Source organism: Chlorocebus sabaeus, chromosome 22, assembly GCF_047675955.1.
Source record: "Chlorocebus sabaeus isolate Y175 chromosome 22, mChlSab1.0.hap1, whole genome shotgun sequence".
In the NCBI taxonomy this organism is placed as follows: Eukaryota; Metazoa; Chordata; class Mammalia; order Primates; family Cercopithecidae; genus Chlorocebus; species Chlorocebus sabaeus.
Window position 1 is genome coordinate 49,854,406 of NC_132925.1, and position 16,150 is coordinate 49,870,555.

The window sequence follows — 16,150 nt, forward strand, 5'->3', positions numbered from 1 at the left end:
GTTCTACTCCCAGTATAGCTGAGTCAGTGTCTGACAGGCTGCCTTCCTCATAGATAACTATAAGCTTGAAAAAGTTAAAAAGAAAAAGCAATGACCCAAAGGCTATGAAGAGTGAACAAATGCAGGCAGACTTTGAAGAGGAGTCAAAATTTAAAAGAAAGGAGCAGCATGGGATCAGGTTTTGTTTCATAGCTTTAGCCTGAAGGCAGGCCACTGTCATGGCCAAACTCCACCATCTTTCTGGCCTGAAGAACCCAGAGGATGGAACCTGGAGCAACCACAGTCATGGGAAACTGTAGAAAGAATTCCAGAAAGGATAGCACCAGAGAAGGAGAGGCCAGAATTCTGTGTATAAACTGTCCCTGTCTCTGGCTGATCCATGAACCATGCTTGAGCAGGGAAGACTCAAGACACCTTATGGTTGAAGAAACAAACAAACAAACATAAAAACTGAACTGAGATGTGAGCTTCTGCAAGTGAAACAAAGTTTGTGGTTTCAGTCTAACCAAGTTTACTGCCTATTAAAACAAGAATATCAACACTCTTCAGAGAAATACACCAGAATTCAGACACTCCACTATGTAACATTCATAATGTCCACCTACAGTCCAAAATTATTCAATATGTGAAGAACCAGTGAAATGTGAGCTGTTCTCAAAGCAACAGATAATCAACAGAGGCCAACTCTGTCTGATAACACCCACACATTGAAATTTTCAGACAAGGACTTTAAAACACTAATTTAACTACATTAGATGAGGTAAGGAAAATGTACTTGTAAGAAATTATAAAATATGAAATCTCAGCAGAGAAATAAAAAATATAAAAGTAACTAAGTGGAAATTCTAGAGCTGAAAATATGTAAAACTGAAATTTTAAATTATTATATTATTATCGTAATAGTAGAATGGAGATGACAGAATAAATTCACTGAACTTGAAGACAGATCAAGAGAAATTACCCAATCTCAAAAGTAAAGAGAAAAATAATGTAAATAACAACAACATAAGAGAGCTTCAGGAACCCCTGGGACAATATCAAAAGGTCTAAAATAGACATAACTGGAGTCTCAGAAGAAAAGGAGAAAGATTGGAGCAGGTTTTTTTTCTAAAGAAGATTTAGAAGATTCCCCAAATTTGATGAAACAAATTTAAATGGATTTACAGACTCAAGAAGCTCAGTAAATGGAATAAATATGAAGACAACTATACCTAAATGTATCAGTTAAACTTAGAAAACCAAAGAAAAGAGAAAATCTTGCAAGCAGGTAAAGAAAATAAACAGTGGCTTGAATAACTACAGACTTCTTATAAACGATGGAAGATAGACACAGTGGAACATCTTTAAAATGCTGAAAGAAAATAAAAATCATCCCAGAATCATATCCAGCAAAAATATCCTTTAATAAAGAGTTTTATTTTTATCATGAAAGAAAACAGAGAATACATTGCCAGAAGATACGCACTTCAAGAAAGCCAAAGGAAGTTCTTCCGGCTGAAGAGAAATGGTACCAGAGGGAAACCTGGATCCTCAAAGAGTAATGAAGAACAATGGAAATAGTAAACATCTGGGTAAAAACAAATTGGCCCCTGCAGCCTCCAAGACAGCATGCAAACTCCCCAGCCTGACATCCAGTGCCTCCCGCCTCCACCTGACACCATACATACCTCTTGCTCCACCTGTCTTTCACAAGAAGCACTTGTGACCTCTTAAAAATTACACATTTAGTCCCAACTTCAACCTTTGCAGATTCTGCTCCCACTACTTAGAAGATTTTTGCCTCCTCCTCCTCTCTATGTGAATCACATACACTCACCCCCATGCTACAACCCCAGGGCCACCTTCTTTTCCAGGCCACTCCTGACTTCACATGCCTCTATTGTGCTTTTCTGCATGCAGCTCCAGGAAATATATAACAGTGAACTAAAATGCATTACTAAAACACTTTACTGACGTCAAAGCACTTTCTCCTCCATTATTTCATTTCTTCTCATGAAAGTACCATGAGGCCGGAAGGCAGTTCTGGTGACCCACTTTGTATAGATGAGACAACTGAGACTCAGAGAAGCTGAAAGGTTTTTGCAAAGTTGCACAGCCACAGTCTGGCAATTTGGCATTATTACTTAGCTCCTCAAATTCTTATCACAGTTCTCTGCTTGGCCACACTAACACACAACTTATGATGCCTGCCTTCAAGTGATTTCTAATCTTGGATTATAAACTTTTCATACAGCTATGAAAAGTTAAACATTAAGTAAACAACACAACACACCCCTAGACTGGGGATCTCAGACCTGGCCACGCCTCAGAAATGTTTGCGAAAACCACAGAAATCCAAAACTCCTAATATACCAACTGAGTCAGGGTTGCTCTGGGGCTGTGTCTGGGATCTTTATTTTATAAAAAGTCCCAGAGGTGATACGCAGCCAGAGACGAGAACCTCTTCCTGACATTAATTACCAAGTGACTCATCCAAACTGTGTGCACTGTGGGAAGATAGAAATGGGTGTGGGATGGGATGCCACAAAGGAGGGGAGTCTGGGCAGGGCTTTGAAGGAATTTGGGAGGCCATTTGCACTGGCAAAGAGAGGAGGGGGTGGATTTCAGGCCAAAGGAGTAGGAAAGGTGAGACATGTTCAAGGGAGTGAATATTCCCGAGCAGATGTGTGGTCTGAGGAATCAGAGCATAAGGAGAGTCAGTGGCCAGTGTAGAGGATGAACCAAGAGGACAAGAAACAGGAGACTAAGGGTAGGGGGCTGGAGCCCTCCCATGCACTCCGAGTGCTTGTGTCCGCAACCTTACTGTGGGGCTTTTCTCTCAGGCCAGCTTGAGCGGATGCTATGTTCTGTGATCTTTCTCTGAATCCCAGCACTTGCCCTTCTCTCACAGTCCTTATCTGTGTCTAATCTGTGTTCTTATTACTCCCTTAGACTTCTGAGTTCCTTGATAAGTTTTGTTTCTCCTTCCATCCTCTGATTGGTGATTCTCAACTAGGGGCAGTTTTGCCCCCCAGAGGCTACATTTGGTGATGCCTGAAGATATTTTTGGTTGTCACAACTGGAGAAGGGGATACTACTGGAATCTAGTGGGATGCTAAACATCCTACAATGCACAGTTACACCAAAGAAGTATCCATCTCAAAATGTCATTAGTGTCAATGATGAGGAACTCTGCCACAGATAAGTGACAAGCATACTTAGTTGATTTATTAATAAGTTTATTAATATATTATTAATAATTCAGCCCTCTTTATTATTTGTTATTTAATAAATATTTGGTGAATAATTATCTGAACAGCCAAATGAATGAAAAGAGTTTGTATCTATCAGTCACTTTTGACTTCTAGATTGTTTTATTTTGTAGATAATAAAGTTATAAAAACAAAAACTGAAGAGACCAATATAGAATTGCTAATTTTTATTATTGCCACACATAGGCATTAAAAATAAAGCTATCAACTACTATAACCGTGACTTCATAAAACATATTTTAACAGTAAAAATAGAATAATATTAATAATAAAAAATTACACAGGAAGGATATTACCAAGAAATGTCTGTAAAGCAGCCAATAGTTTAGGCTGGTGAAAAGTTCCCTTCAGCCAACCTGGACCATCATCCACCAACTTGGGAACCTCTGAATAAGATTATGAGCTCCTTCAGGGCAGGATTCCTGTCTTATGGGTAGCCCTGGGCTTTTAATGCTAGGCAGGGCATGGCAAGATGCCAAGGCCCTCCCTGTGACAGTGATGCTCACTGCCGCCCAACCTGTGCTGCTCATCCCTACCTTGTATTCCAGGGAAAGCAGAGTCTCTGTCCTGGAAGTCCAGCTCCATTTGTGGACTACATAGCCCTGCTGGTCATTGGTGGTCCCACCTTCCTCATCCAAGATTAAGACATATGGGCAACTAGGAGAGATACAGAAGTGAGTAGCTGCCACTGGGCCCCTGAAGGAAGCTCTCATCACTGCAGGCTATGAGCAGGCAGGTCTGTAAGACTCAGTCCCAGGCTGGAGGAATGGTGGAGTCCTGCAGGCAGCCTCACTTTCCCCACTTGCTATGGTCTGAAGCCCCTTAACACCTGTTGATGCTACTGGAGGAGCCCATTCTGAGAGAGATGATGAAGGCTCAGGCTAAATGCAAGAGGGGAAGAAATGGGATTTGTGCTCTGTTGCCTAGTAGCCCAAGTGTATAACAGGCACCAAGATGGGAACTGGAATACCTATAACATAAAAGTAAGTCATTTCTTCCAAAAACAGTTCCTTACGAAAAGTCAGGCAAATCCAGACCTGGTGGCTTATGCCTGTCATCCCAGCACTTCGAGGGGCTGAGGCAGGAGGACTGTTTGAGGCCAGGAGTTTGAGATCATCCTGGTTAACACAGTGAGACCCTGTCTCTACAAAAAGTTAAAAAAATTATTTAGGCATTGTGGTGCATGTCTGTAGTCCCAGCTAACCCAGGAGGCTGAGGTGAAAGGATCACCTGAGCCCAGGAGTTCGAGGCTGCAGTGAGCTATAATCATACCACTGCACTTCAACCTGGGTGACAGAGTGAGAGCAAGACCCTGTCTCAAAACAAAAACAAAAACAAAACAAAAAAGAAAAGCCAGACAATATCAACCTTTGGCTGGCAAGAATATGCACTTCTCTTAAAAGATGCCACAGAAGTAGCGTGTTCATGCCTCTCCGTCCACTCCTGGTACAAAACATTTTTTTCACTAAAGAATTCTTCCATTAATATAACAAACAATCAAGATCTTAGTGCTCTGGGGAACCAAGTGGAGTAGGACTTGGGAAGGTGTCCTTCTCATTGGCTGTGACATAGACACAGCAAGGAAAGGCTGAGCCTTAAAGTTCCTATGTCCCTGCAGAAACAGCCTCAGCCCTGCCTCACTGCCTTACTAGACCTCTGGACACCGCCTGGATTCTTCTTTAACCAGGGACTCTTAGTCACCACTTCAGTCCTCCCTCCATCACCCTCAGAGGTACTTCCGCGAGACTAGTACTCTCCCAGTCTACTTACCTGGTTTTTAGGTTGTAGTGAACACAGCCCTGACCTTCAGCATTGAATAGGGCCAGCAAGGAGAAGCCAGGTATGTCATTAAAGAGGCAAGTGATGGTTCTCCCTCTGCAGCATGTGGGGATCTGACATATAGCGATGTTTCCAGAGGGATAGCTGGCAGAAATGTTCAGGTAGAACTAACAGAAAACCCCCCTGGTTCTGCTCTCAGCTGTCCCATTGAAGCAAGTCCACAAGTCAAAGTGGTAGCTATTTGGTGCATCATTCTCCATCTTCAAACACCCTCCTTGCATTGTGCATAAGTAACAATTATATGATTATGGGACCCAACGATGACTTAGCTGTTTTTCTGTATCTTCTTTCTATTTTCTCACAACCACCTTGTGGTAGGTAGTATTATCTTCCTCTCACAGATAAGTAGGGTCCCCCTGGGTCTAATGGGTTTCCTGAGACATGGAACTTTAAGTATAAAACCTAAAAAGTCCCAGGCAAACCAGGATGAGTTGGTCACCCTATAGATGAGGAATCCAAAGTGCAGAAAATTATCTGCCCCATGTCACATCACAAGGAAGTGGTAGAGCCAGGATTTGATCTCTGAGGCCAGCAATATTTCTAATGCTGTCAGGCTGCTCCCACTTCTGACAAATCAAGGACAGGTAATGTCTCCTTGTTCATTTTCTAGTAAAGAGGCCCCAAAAAGCCTCTTTAGAGGACTTGGTGTGGGCAGGACATTCCTGTGTGCAGGAATTTCACAAGCAGTACTCCAGACACAGACGCATTTCAGAATGAAAGCAGAAAGAAAAGGAAATGAAGAAAAATGAAGATTCTCAGGGACCTACAGGAGGCCATCAAGCTTACCAACATATGAATAATAGGAGTCCCAGAAGGAGAGACAAGAGAAATTAGGGTAGAAGGAATATCTGAAGAAATAATGCTGAAAACTCCCCAAATTTGATGAAAGACAATAATATACATGCTCAAGAAGCTTAACAAACTCCAAGTAGGATAAATTCAAACATATTCTCATTGAGACACATTATAATTCAACTGTCGAAAGACAAATACAAAGAGGGAATCTTGAAAGCAGCAAGAAAAAAGAGATTCATCATGTATAAGAGACTTTCAATAATATTAACGGCTGATTTCTCATCAGAAACCATGGGGTTAAGAAGGCAGTAATATGAAATATCTAAAGACCTCAAAGGAAAAAAATAAAACTGTTAACCAACAATTCCATATCAAGCAAAATTATTCTTCAAAAATGAAGAAATTAAAACATTCCCAGATAAACAAATATTGAGGAAGTTAATCACTAGTAGACCTGCCCTGCAAAAAAACACTGAAGGGAACCCTTCAGGCTGAAATGAAAGGACACTAGACAGTGACTCAAACTCATACAAAGAAAAAAAGAACACTGGTAAAGTTAACTATATAAGTAAATATAAAATCCAGTATTCTATTTTCAGCATATAATTTTTCTTTTTTTCCTATATGACTTGAAAGAAAAATGCATAAAACAATAATTGTAAACCTATGTTAATGGGCACACAATGTATCTATAAAACATAATTCTTTGATAACAACATAAAGGGGAAGGGATAGAACTATATAGGAGCAGAGTTTTATATATTATTGTGGCAAGTTATTAATTCAAACTAGTGTGTTAATTGTAATACAATTAACAGGTATATTAGTTTCCTAGGGCTATCATAACAAAGTACGATAAACTGGATGGCTAAAAGCAACATAAATTTATAATCTCACAGTTCCAGAGGTTAAACGTCCAAGATCAAGGTGTCAACAGGGTTATGCTTTGGAAGGCTCTGGGGAAGAATCCTTCCTTGCCCCTTATAGTTCCTGGTGACTGCCAGAAATCTTTGGTATTATTTGGATTGTACATGCTTCATTTCAATCTCTGCCTCAGTCATCACATAGCTTTCTCCTGTGTGTGTGTGTATGTGTGTGTGTGTGTGTTTGCTCTTCTTATAAGGACACTAGTCATTGCAGTAGGGCCCACCCCAACAATATGACTGCATCTTAAAATTTACAACTTCAGAGCCCCTGTTTCCAAATGTGGTAATATTCTGAGGTTCCATGTAGTTACAAATTTTGGGAGACACCATTCAACCCATTATACCAAGACAACCCTAAGGAAATAACTTAAAAATATGGAGAAAAGGAAATGAGAAGTAAATCAAAATGGCATGCTATAAAAAGTCAGAAACAAAAAGAAGAAGTAATGAAGGAACTGAGAAACAAAGATGGTATAAGACATATAGAAAACAAATAGAAACGTAAAGAATTAAGTCCTTCTGTATCAGCAATTACTTTAAACAGAAATAGATTAAACTCTCTAATCAAAAAGGCCACAGCTGAGGCATGAGAATCACTTGAGCCCAGGAGGTGGAGGTTGCAATGAGCCAAGATTGCACTACTGTACTCCAGCCTGGGCGATAGAGTGAGACTCAGTCTCAAAAAAAAAAAAAAAAAAAGCTGGCAGGATAAATTTTTAAAAACCAAAACACAATTAACACAATTCAACCATATGCTGTGTCTAAGAGACTCACTTTAGATCCAAAGACACAACTTGGTTGAAAGCGAAATGATAGAAAAAGATATTCTATGCAAATTGTAACCAAAAGGGAGTAGGGGTAAATATACTAATACCATGAAAAATAGATGTTAAGTTAAACATTTTTACAAGTGACAAAGAAGGACATTACATATTGAGAAAAGGGTGAATACCTTAAGAATATGTAATAATTATAGAGATATACACACCTAATAACAGAGCCTCAATATATATATAAATTTAAAAACCGACATAATTAAAGGAAGAAATAGTTCTAAAAAAATAGTTGGAGACTTCACTACCTCATGTTCAATAATGGACAGAACAACTAGACAGAAGATCAGTAAAGAAATAGAGGGTTTAGGCAGCTTGCTTATAATCCCAGCACTTTGGGAGGCCAAGGCGGATGAATCACCTGAGTTCAGGAGTTTGAGACCAGCCTGGCCAACATGGTGAAACCCCATCTCCACTAAAAATACAAAAAAAATTAGTCAGGCATGGTGGTGCACACCTGTAATCCCAGCTATTCAGGAGGCTGAGGCAGGAGAATCACTCGAATCCGGGAGGCAGAGGTTGCAGCCAGCCAAGATTGCGCCACTGCACCCCAGTCTGGGTGACAGAGTGAGACTCCACCTTAAAAAAAAAAAAAAAAGAAAAAGAAAAAGAAAGAAAGAAATAGAGGATTTGAGCAACACTGCTAGAACTAATAGGAACATACAGAATCCCACCCAACAAACAGCAGAATACACATTCTTCTCACACTCACATGGATCATTCTCCAGTACAGACAATATGTTAGGCGACAAAATAGGTCTCAATAAATTTTAAAACACTGAAACCATAGAAAGTATCTTCTTTGATCACAATGGAATGAAACTAGAAATCACTAACAAAAGAAAATTGCGAAAATTCACAAATACATGAAAATTAAACAACACACAAACAACAGGTGGATAAAGAAATCACAAGGGAAATTATAAAACACTTTGAAGTGAATGAAAACAAAACACAACATATCAAAACTTATGGGAGAAAGGCAAAGCAACACTCAGAAACAAATTTATAGCTGTAAATACCAACATTAAATGAAAATGAAGATCTCAAATCAATAACCCAATTTTCTACCTTAAGGAACTAGAAAAAGAAGAGCAAATTAAAGCAAAGCTAGCAGATGGAAGAAAACAATAAAAAATCAGAGTGGAGAAAAACAGAATTGAGAATAGAAAAATAAAACGGACAAAACCAAAAGTTGCATCTTTGATAAATCAAGAAAGCACAAACTTCTAGCAGACTGATTTTAAAAAAGACTCAAATTCCTAAAATTAGAAATGAAAATGGGACCTTACAGAAATAAAAAAAATCCTAATAATACAATAATACGAACAGTTGTACACCATAGTTAGATAACCTAGATGGACAAATTCCTAGAAACACATAAACTACCAGAAGTGACTCAAAAAGAAATAAAAAACCTAAATAGAACTATAGCAAGTGAGGAGATTAAATCAGTAATGAAAAATCTCCCAACAAAGAAAAGCCTAGGACCAGATGGCTTCACTGGTGAATTCTACCAGACATTTAAAGAATTAATACCAATCCTCCTCAAGCTCTTCCAAAAAATAGAAGAGCAGACCTGAACACTTCCTAACTCATTCTATGAGGCCAGGGTTATCTTGATACCAAAGTCAGACAAATACATAAAAATAAAACTTCCCATATCCCTTATGAATATAAACATAAAGTATCTTAACAAAATACCAGCAAACCAAATTTAGCAGCAGCCTATCAAAAGGATTATACACCATGAGCAGGTGCTGTTTATCCCAGGAATGCAAGTATGGTTCAACACACAAAAATGAATGTAATGTACCATAGTAATAAAATGGCAGGAGTTGGGGGGGAATCATGATCATCTTAACTGATGAAGAAAAAGCATTTGACAAAATTCAATACCCTTTCATGATTTAAAAAACACTCAACAAATTCGGAATAGAAGGGAACTCCTGCAACATATTAAAAGCCATATATGAAAAAACTCACAACTAACATCATAATCAATGGTGAAAGAATGAAAACTTTTCCTCTAATAAAAAGAACAAGACAAGTAGGCCTGCTTTTACCACTTCCAATCAAAATTGTACCGAAAGTTCTGGCCACAGCAAATAGCAACAACAACAACAAAATAATAAAAAGCCTCAAAATTGGAAAGGAAGAAGTAAAATTACCTCTGTTGGCAGATGACATGATTTTATATATAAAAAATTCTAAAGAGTCCACACAAAAATGTCTAGAGCTAACACATAAATTTAGGAAAGTTACAGATGTAAGATCAACACACACAAAAGAGTTGCCCTCATGAACACAGGATGTCTTTCCATTTATTTAGGTCTTCTTTAATTTAATTTGGCAATGTTTTGTAGTTTTCAGTGTACAAGTTCTGTACCTCTTTGTTATTTCTTCCTAAGTATTTTAATCTTTCTGATGCTGCTGTAAATGGCATAATTGCCTTTTGTTCATTGCTTTTTTGTTCTTGTTTATACACCATTTTGTACTACTTGTTGCCAGTGCTCATGGGTTGGAAGAATTAATATTGTTGGCCAGGTGTGGTGGCCCATGCCTGTAATCCCAGTACTTTGAGAGGCAGAAGTGGGTGGATCACTTGAGGTCAGGAGTTTGAGACCAGCCTGGCCATCATGGCCAAACCTCATCTCTACTAAAAACACAAAAATTAGCCAGGCGTGGTGACACACACCTATAGTCCCAGCTATCTGGGAGGCTGAGGCAGGAGAATTGCTTGAGCCTGGGAGGCAGAGGTTGCAGTGAGCCGAGATGGCACCACTGTACTCTGGCCTGGGTGACAGAGCAAGACTCAGTCTCAAAAACAAACAAACAAACAAACAAACAAACAAAAAACTGTTAATGGTATCACTCCCCAAAGTGATCTACAGAATCAAAGCAATGCCTATCAAAATCTTATTGGCTTTTTTTTGTAGAAATGGAAAACCTGACTGAAAATTTACATGAAATGGTAAGAGATTCCAAGCAACCAAAATAGTCTTGAAAAAAAAAAAAAAAAAAAAAAAGTGGGAGACTCACACTACCTTACTGCAAAACTTACTACAAAACTACAATAGCCAAAACAGTGTGGTACAGGCATAAAGACAGACATATGTGTTAATGGCTTAGAATTGACAGTCCAAAAATAAACCCATACATCTATAGTTCTATAGTCAATTGATTTTTGACAAGGGTGCCATGATCATTCAATGGGGAAAGAATGCCTCTTAAATAAATGGTACTGGGACAATTAGCTATCCACACGCAAAGGAAAGAAATTGGAACCTTATCTTATACCACATACAAAAATTAACTCAAAATGCTTCAAAGACCACAAGACCTATAAGTATAAACCTCTTAGAAAAAAACACAGGGGGCCGGGCATGGTGGCTCATGCCTGTAATCCCAGCACTTTGGGAGGCCAAGGTGGGTGGATCACCTGAGGTCAGGAGTGAGTTCAAGACCAGCCTGACCAACATGGAGAAACCCCATCTCTATTAAAAATACAAAATTAGTCCAGCATGGTGGTGCGTACCTGTAACCCCAGTTACTTGGGAGGCTGAGGCAGAAGAAACGCTTGAACCCAGGAGGCGGAGGTTGTGGTGAGCTGGATCACGCCATTGTACTCCAGCCTGGGCAACAAGAGCAAAACTCTGTCTCAAAAAAAAAAAAAAGAGGAGGAAAACACAGGGGTAAATGTTATAACCTTGGATTTGGCGATGGTTTTTTAGACATAAAGCCAAATGCATAAGCAGCAAAAGAAAGGTGGAAAAAATTGGACTTCATCAAAATTTAAAAGTTTTTGTGCATTAAATGATGCTACTGAGAAAGTGAAAAGACATCTGACAGTACAGGAAAAAATACTTGCAAAGCATATATCCGATAAGCATCTAGTATATATACACAATATGTAAAGAACCCTTACAATTTGTTTTAAAGAAAGACAACTCAATCAAAACATGAGCAAGGACTTCAATATACATTTCTCCAAAGAAGATGTACCAAAACACACACACACACACGAAAAGATGCTCTACGCCATTCATCATTAGGTAAATGTAAGTTAAAACCACAGTAAGATACCACTCACACCCACTAGAATGAACGAATACAGTGAACATTGAGACAGGTCTGGGGTCTGAAGCTGCCAAGTGCAAACCAATTACAGCTTAGAGCTTTATGATATTCCCATTGCAGACATACCTTTTTTTTTTTTTTTTTTTGAGACGGAGTCTTGCTCTGTCGCCCAAGCTGGAGTGCAGTGGCTCGATCTCGGCTCACTGCAAGCTTCGCCTCCTGAGTTCATGCCATTCTCCTGCCTCAGCCTCCTGAGTAGCTGGGACTACAGGTGCCCGCCATCACGCCCGGCTAATTTTTTGTATTTTTAGTAGAGACGGGGTTTCACTATGTTAGCCAGGATGGTCTCAATCTGCTGACCTCGTAATCCGCCCGCCTCGGCCTCCCAAAGTGCTGGGATTACAGGCGTGAGCCACCGCGCCCGGCCCAGACATATCATTTTTGCCTGACAGCTTGACCAGCAATCTCTATGAAAACAGAATCCACTACTGAACCCAGTGTTCTATGGAAGCCATTAGGTGAAAGAAGAGCTTTCCAAACATTTTCTGTACTTGAGAGGGATCAAATAGCTGCACATGTGTTCTGACTATTTGAACACAGTAACACAGAATTTCTCCTTTAAGATCACTGGGTTCAACTTCCTCATCTTATAATCAAGGGAAGTGAGGCACAGAGATCAAGTGACTTGTGTAGGGTCACCAAGAAGAACTGAGCCTACAGCCCTAGTCTTTCAGGACTCCCAAAGGGAAGAGCATTAATTGCCAGGATGTGATCACTGCTGGCGTGTGAGTCGAATGCCAGTAGCAATGGATCAAAAGTTTGGGGGATCTCTCAGACCATTTGGGGGTGGGGGTTGGGAAGGTGTTCAGAATTCTGGGACAAGTGAGAGAACAGAGATTCCTGCAGGCTAGGGTACTGTGCTCTTATCATACACAAGCCCACCCTCTTTCTGAAGCCCCTGATAGAAGACTAATTCATAGACACAGCTTCATGAGGAGCTCAGGGAGATCATCCTATTAAATGCAGCGAAGAGTCAGAAAGCAGCGGGGGTGGGGCACAACACAACCCATTGCAAGCAGCAGCTGCTCTCGAAGGAGTCAGCTGTGTTCAATACTGTGGATGTGTTGCAAGCAGGGCCGAGCAGAGTGTGATGAATGGATTCATTTACAGTCTGAGAAACAATGAGACTTCTTTGACAGAGCGCTTAAATCCTCAATTCCCAGCTCAGTCAAGAGGAGGACAAAGGAAGCAAGGGGGCTGCTGTCAGGAGAGCCTGGTTGGGGGCCTTGGCCTTTGTGAAAGTGGTTGAGACAGCCCAGAGACCCATCCTCTCCTCCAAGAAAGAGGCAGGGGATCCTGAGTGCCCAGTGATTTTATTATTAAAATGAGATCCACTTCCATCGCCCTCTACCCTGCTCTGTGCTGGAGGAAATAATCCTTAAAGGTACAAAAATGGTACTCAAGAGAGGACCCTAAATTGAGGCAACAAGGCCCTGAACCCAGGCCTAGCTTGGCCACAGAATTCCTTTTGTGGCATACAGTCAGTTACACCATGCCTTTGGATCTCAGTTTTCCCATTTCTACAGTGAAGGGGCAGAAACAAATGACTGTGTTTCCCATCCATGACATTTTATGTAACTCCAGACTGCGTAACCTGGAATAAGTGCTTTGCCCTCTCAGGCCTCAGAGTCCTTGTGGCCAATGAAAGACATCTGTGATCTGGTCCAGCTCTAGAACATGTTGGGTTTGGGCAACAGGACCTCCAAAAAGAACATAGGGTACAAGATGACTTCAAACCTAGACATTCTCTAAAGGGAGCCCTCTCTTTTGCTTTTACCACCCAAATTCAAACTCCTTCTCTTCACTTTAAAAGGAGCAATTAAAGTTGCTCCCTCTGAAGTACAAATGGTCTATTAACTTCATTATCTGAATTCATTGCACGTGATAGCTACTCGATACACATCTGTGAATGAAGAAAATAATCAGACTCAAATCACTCTGAGGTATGCACAGCCCTCAGGGCTCACCCTCCAAGGAGATTTATCTTTTCAAACTCAGATCCAAAGACAGGCTTTGGAGGTTGGTAAATGCCCTGCAATCACAGGTAATGCCTTATAGGTATGTGTAGATAAGTGCTTATTTCTAGGGAGAAGGTCTATAGCTTTCATCAGATTCTCAAAGAGAAAATGTTTCTCCTTTTGTTGCTCCTACATCCAAGGTTGGGACACAGCTAGCACTAGGCTCATGAGCCCAGTCAGATCTCAGCTGCAGAGCAGTCAGGGCCCAGGAGATAGCACATTTGGGGTGAGGTCTCAGGCTCCAAGGATGTGGATGGGTGAAGTATGCAAGGACCACAGAACTTAACCACTGAGCCAGGGAGAGAAGGATGAAGGTTCCCAATTGTTTAAGGCCTCCTAACTCCCTCCTCTCCACTAGAGATGATTTATTTTGTGTCTTTAACCTTGTCTCAACTGAGAGGTCCTCAAAGGCAGGGACTTTCTCTGCATTCACAGCCTGCACTGACAAGCTTCTCACAGGTAGCTGGGGTTTGGTATGTTCATGTTGATCTGAACTGAACTTCAGGCTTGAAACTTATTACCTCCTCCTCTGACCTCCTGAGTCTGATCTAGACAAACTCTTAATACCCAAGAGACCCACCACCAGGTTTCTCTGATAACTAAAAGGCCCAAGGAAATATTTAGGCTGTGTCAAGTCCTGGAGTTCTGTGGGGTTGAGTAGCTGGGGAGATAGGGTGGCACCAAATAAAAGGATACTAAACAAAGGAGGAGCCGTCATAGAAGGTGTAATGAAACTTGAAGGCCTTCTTGGGCGCCTTCCCTTCTTGACAATGCCGACTGACGAGATGGTTGGCAGATGATGGGTGAGGTGTGGGGGTGAGAGTCTGAGCACTTGCGGTGGGAGGGTAATGTAAACCCGGGGTCTGAGAGTCTCCTTTGCGGGCCATCATTAGATGAGAGGACATCTTTGCCTTGTAGTTTCGTAAGATCATGGGGTAGGAGATATTCCTCCCTTTCCACGTGGCCCTTTCGGCTTCTCTGCAGAGAAGGAGACCAATATATTGTCTAGCCTCTTGGTTCTCACGCACCAGGGATGCTCTCTACAGCCCCTCCTTAGTACCCAAGACCCCATCCCATTCCCCTGTCCCCAAAGTACACGTTCCCAACCCACGCTCCCTCGTCCATAAAGGTAGTTTTTGGGAAGAACTGGGAAGTTCCCAGTGCCCGTCTAAGAACAGCCCTTGCCTGATTTCCACCTGAGCCTGAGGGTGAGGACCTATGGAGTGGGACTGTGTGTGGAAGTGTGGGGGGGTCCTGAGGGTTTGAAGACCTTGCTCACCCCAGTCCTGAGGTTTCAGGGAACAGAGCTTCCTTCCAGAGTGTCACAGTGAGGAGGCAAACAGTGGCTGCCCTCTCCCCATGTTCCAGCCCAGCGACCCCCAAGAGATATATATGCCTAAGCTATTAGATGTGAACAGGCACTTAAGTCCTTTACACCCAAAGGCCTGGGCCCCGAGAGAAATGTTGAGTAAATTGCTAGGGCTTGTGGGATGGCCCCACAGAATGATAAAAACCACTAACTTTTTTTGGTTTGTTTTGAGAGGTTTTTGTCTGTCTTGTAGAACATCTGGCAAATTAAGTTAAGAAACAAACAGGGCACAAAAGCCCTAAATGTAAGGAGTCATGCAACAGGGCATCCCCGGCAAGGTGTTGCAGAGGTAGAGAGCATTGCTGAGCAGGGGCAGGAGGCAGGCCACTGGAGCTGTGTGAGCTCAGGCAATTTCTTACTCACATACCTGCTTAGGCTGCCTCAGTTTCCCCATCCACAAAATGGGCATCAATCTTGTCTTCCTTGCATGGTTGCAGTGATATTGTAGGGAGGATGGTGAGCAAGGAAGGACAGGGGTGTGTGTCTGCCTGTGAGGGATGCTGCACCTGTGGCTGTCATGGGGAGTACCGCATAACCCATGCTCTCAGGCAGCATGTCTCCCACACTTCTGTGACTGGACACTCACATATACACAGGGACTCCCAGCTGGGGGCCAGGCTTTCTCAGAACCCTTGCCTCCCCTGACCCAAGCACTTAGGTGCTCACATGTGGCGACACAACTCCTGCAGCTTCTCCCGGGCCTCAGGGCAGGGGTCGCTGAACTCCAGGCTGTTGGCAGGGGTTCCCACTCCTCGATGCGGGGGCGGCATGCTGACATCTTCTATAGTTCTAGATTTTCCTGTAATTGGAGGGCAAGAAGTTACAGAGATGCCCAAGACCATGGGAACTCACCTTTTGCATCAGTGTGACCTGGATGTGAGACTTGGAGTCAAAGGAGATCATTTTGGAGCTTTAAAATTTGTCCCGCTGGATTTTGGACTTGCATGGGCCCTGTAACTCCTTTGTTTTGGCCATTTTT

General features: G+C 41.7%; 1 protein-coding gene across 3 annotated transcripts in view; it reads right to left on the bottom strand.

The window, feature by feature from the left end:
• Positions 1-16,150, bottom strand: part of C22H3orf20 (chromosome 22 C3orf20 homolog) — an 82,838-nt gene that overhangs the window by 48,720 nt on the left and 17,968 nt on the right. For all 3 annotated transcript variants that reach the window (XM_007985331.3, XM_073009827.1, XM_073009826.1), the window contains 4 exons: positions 15,838-15,970; positions 14,499-14,780; positions 5,022-5,174; positions 3,788-3,908 (listed from right to left, as the gene is read on the bottom strand). In XM_007985331.3, coding sequence (XP_007983522.1) covers positions 3,788-3,908; positions 5,022-5,174; positions 14,499-14,780; positions 15,838-15,970 — 689 coding nt within the window. The remainder of the gene's footprint in view (positions 1-3,787; positions 3,909-5,021; positions 5,175-14,498; positions 14,781-15,837; positions 15,971-16,150) is intronic.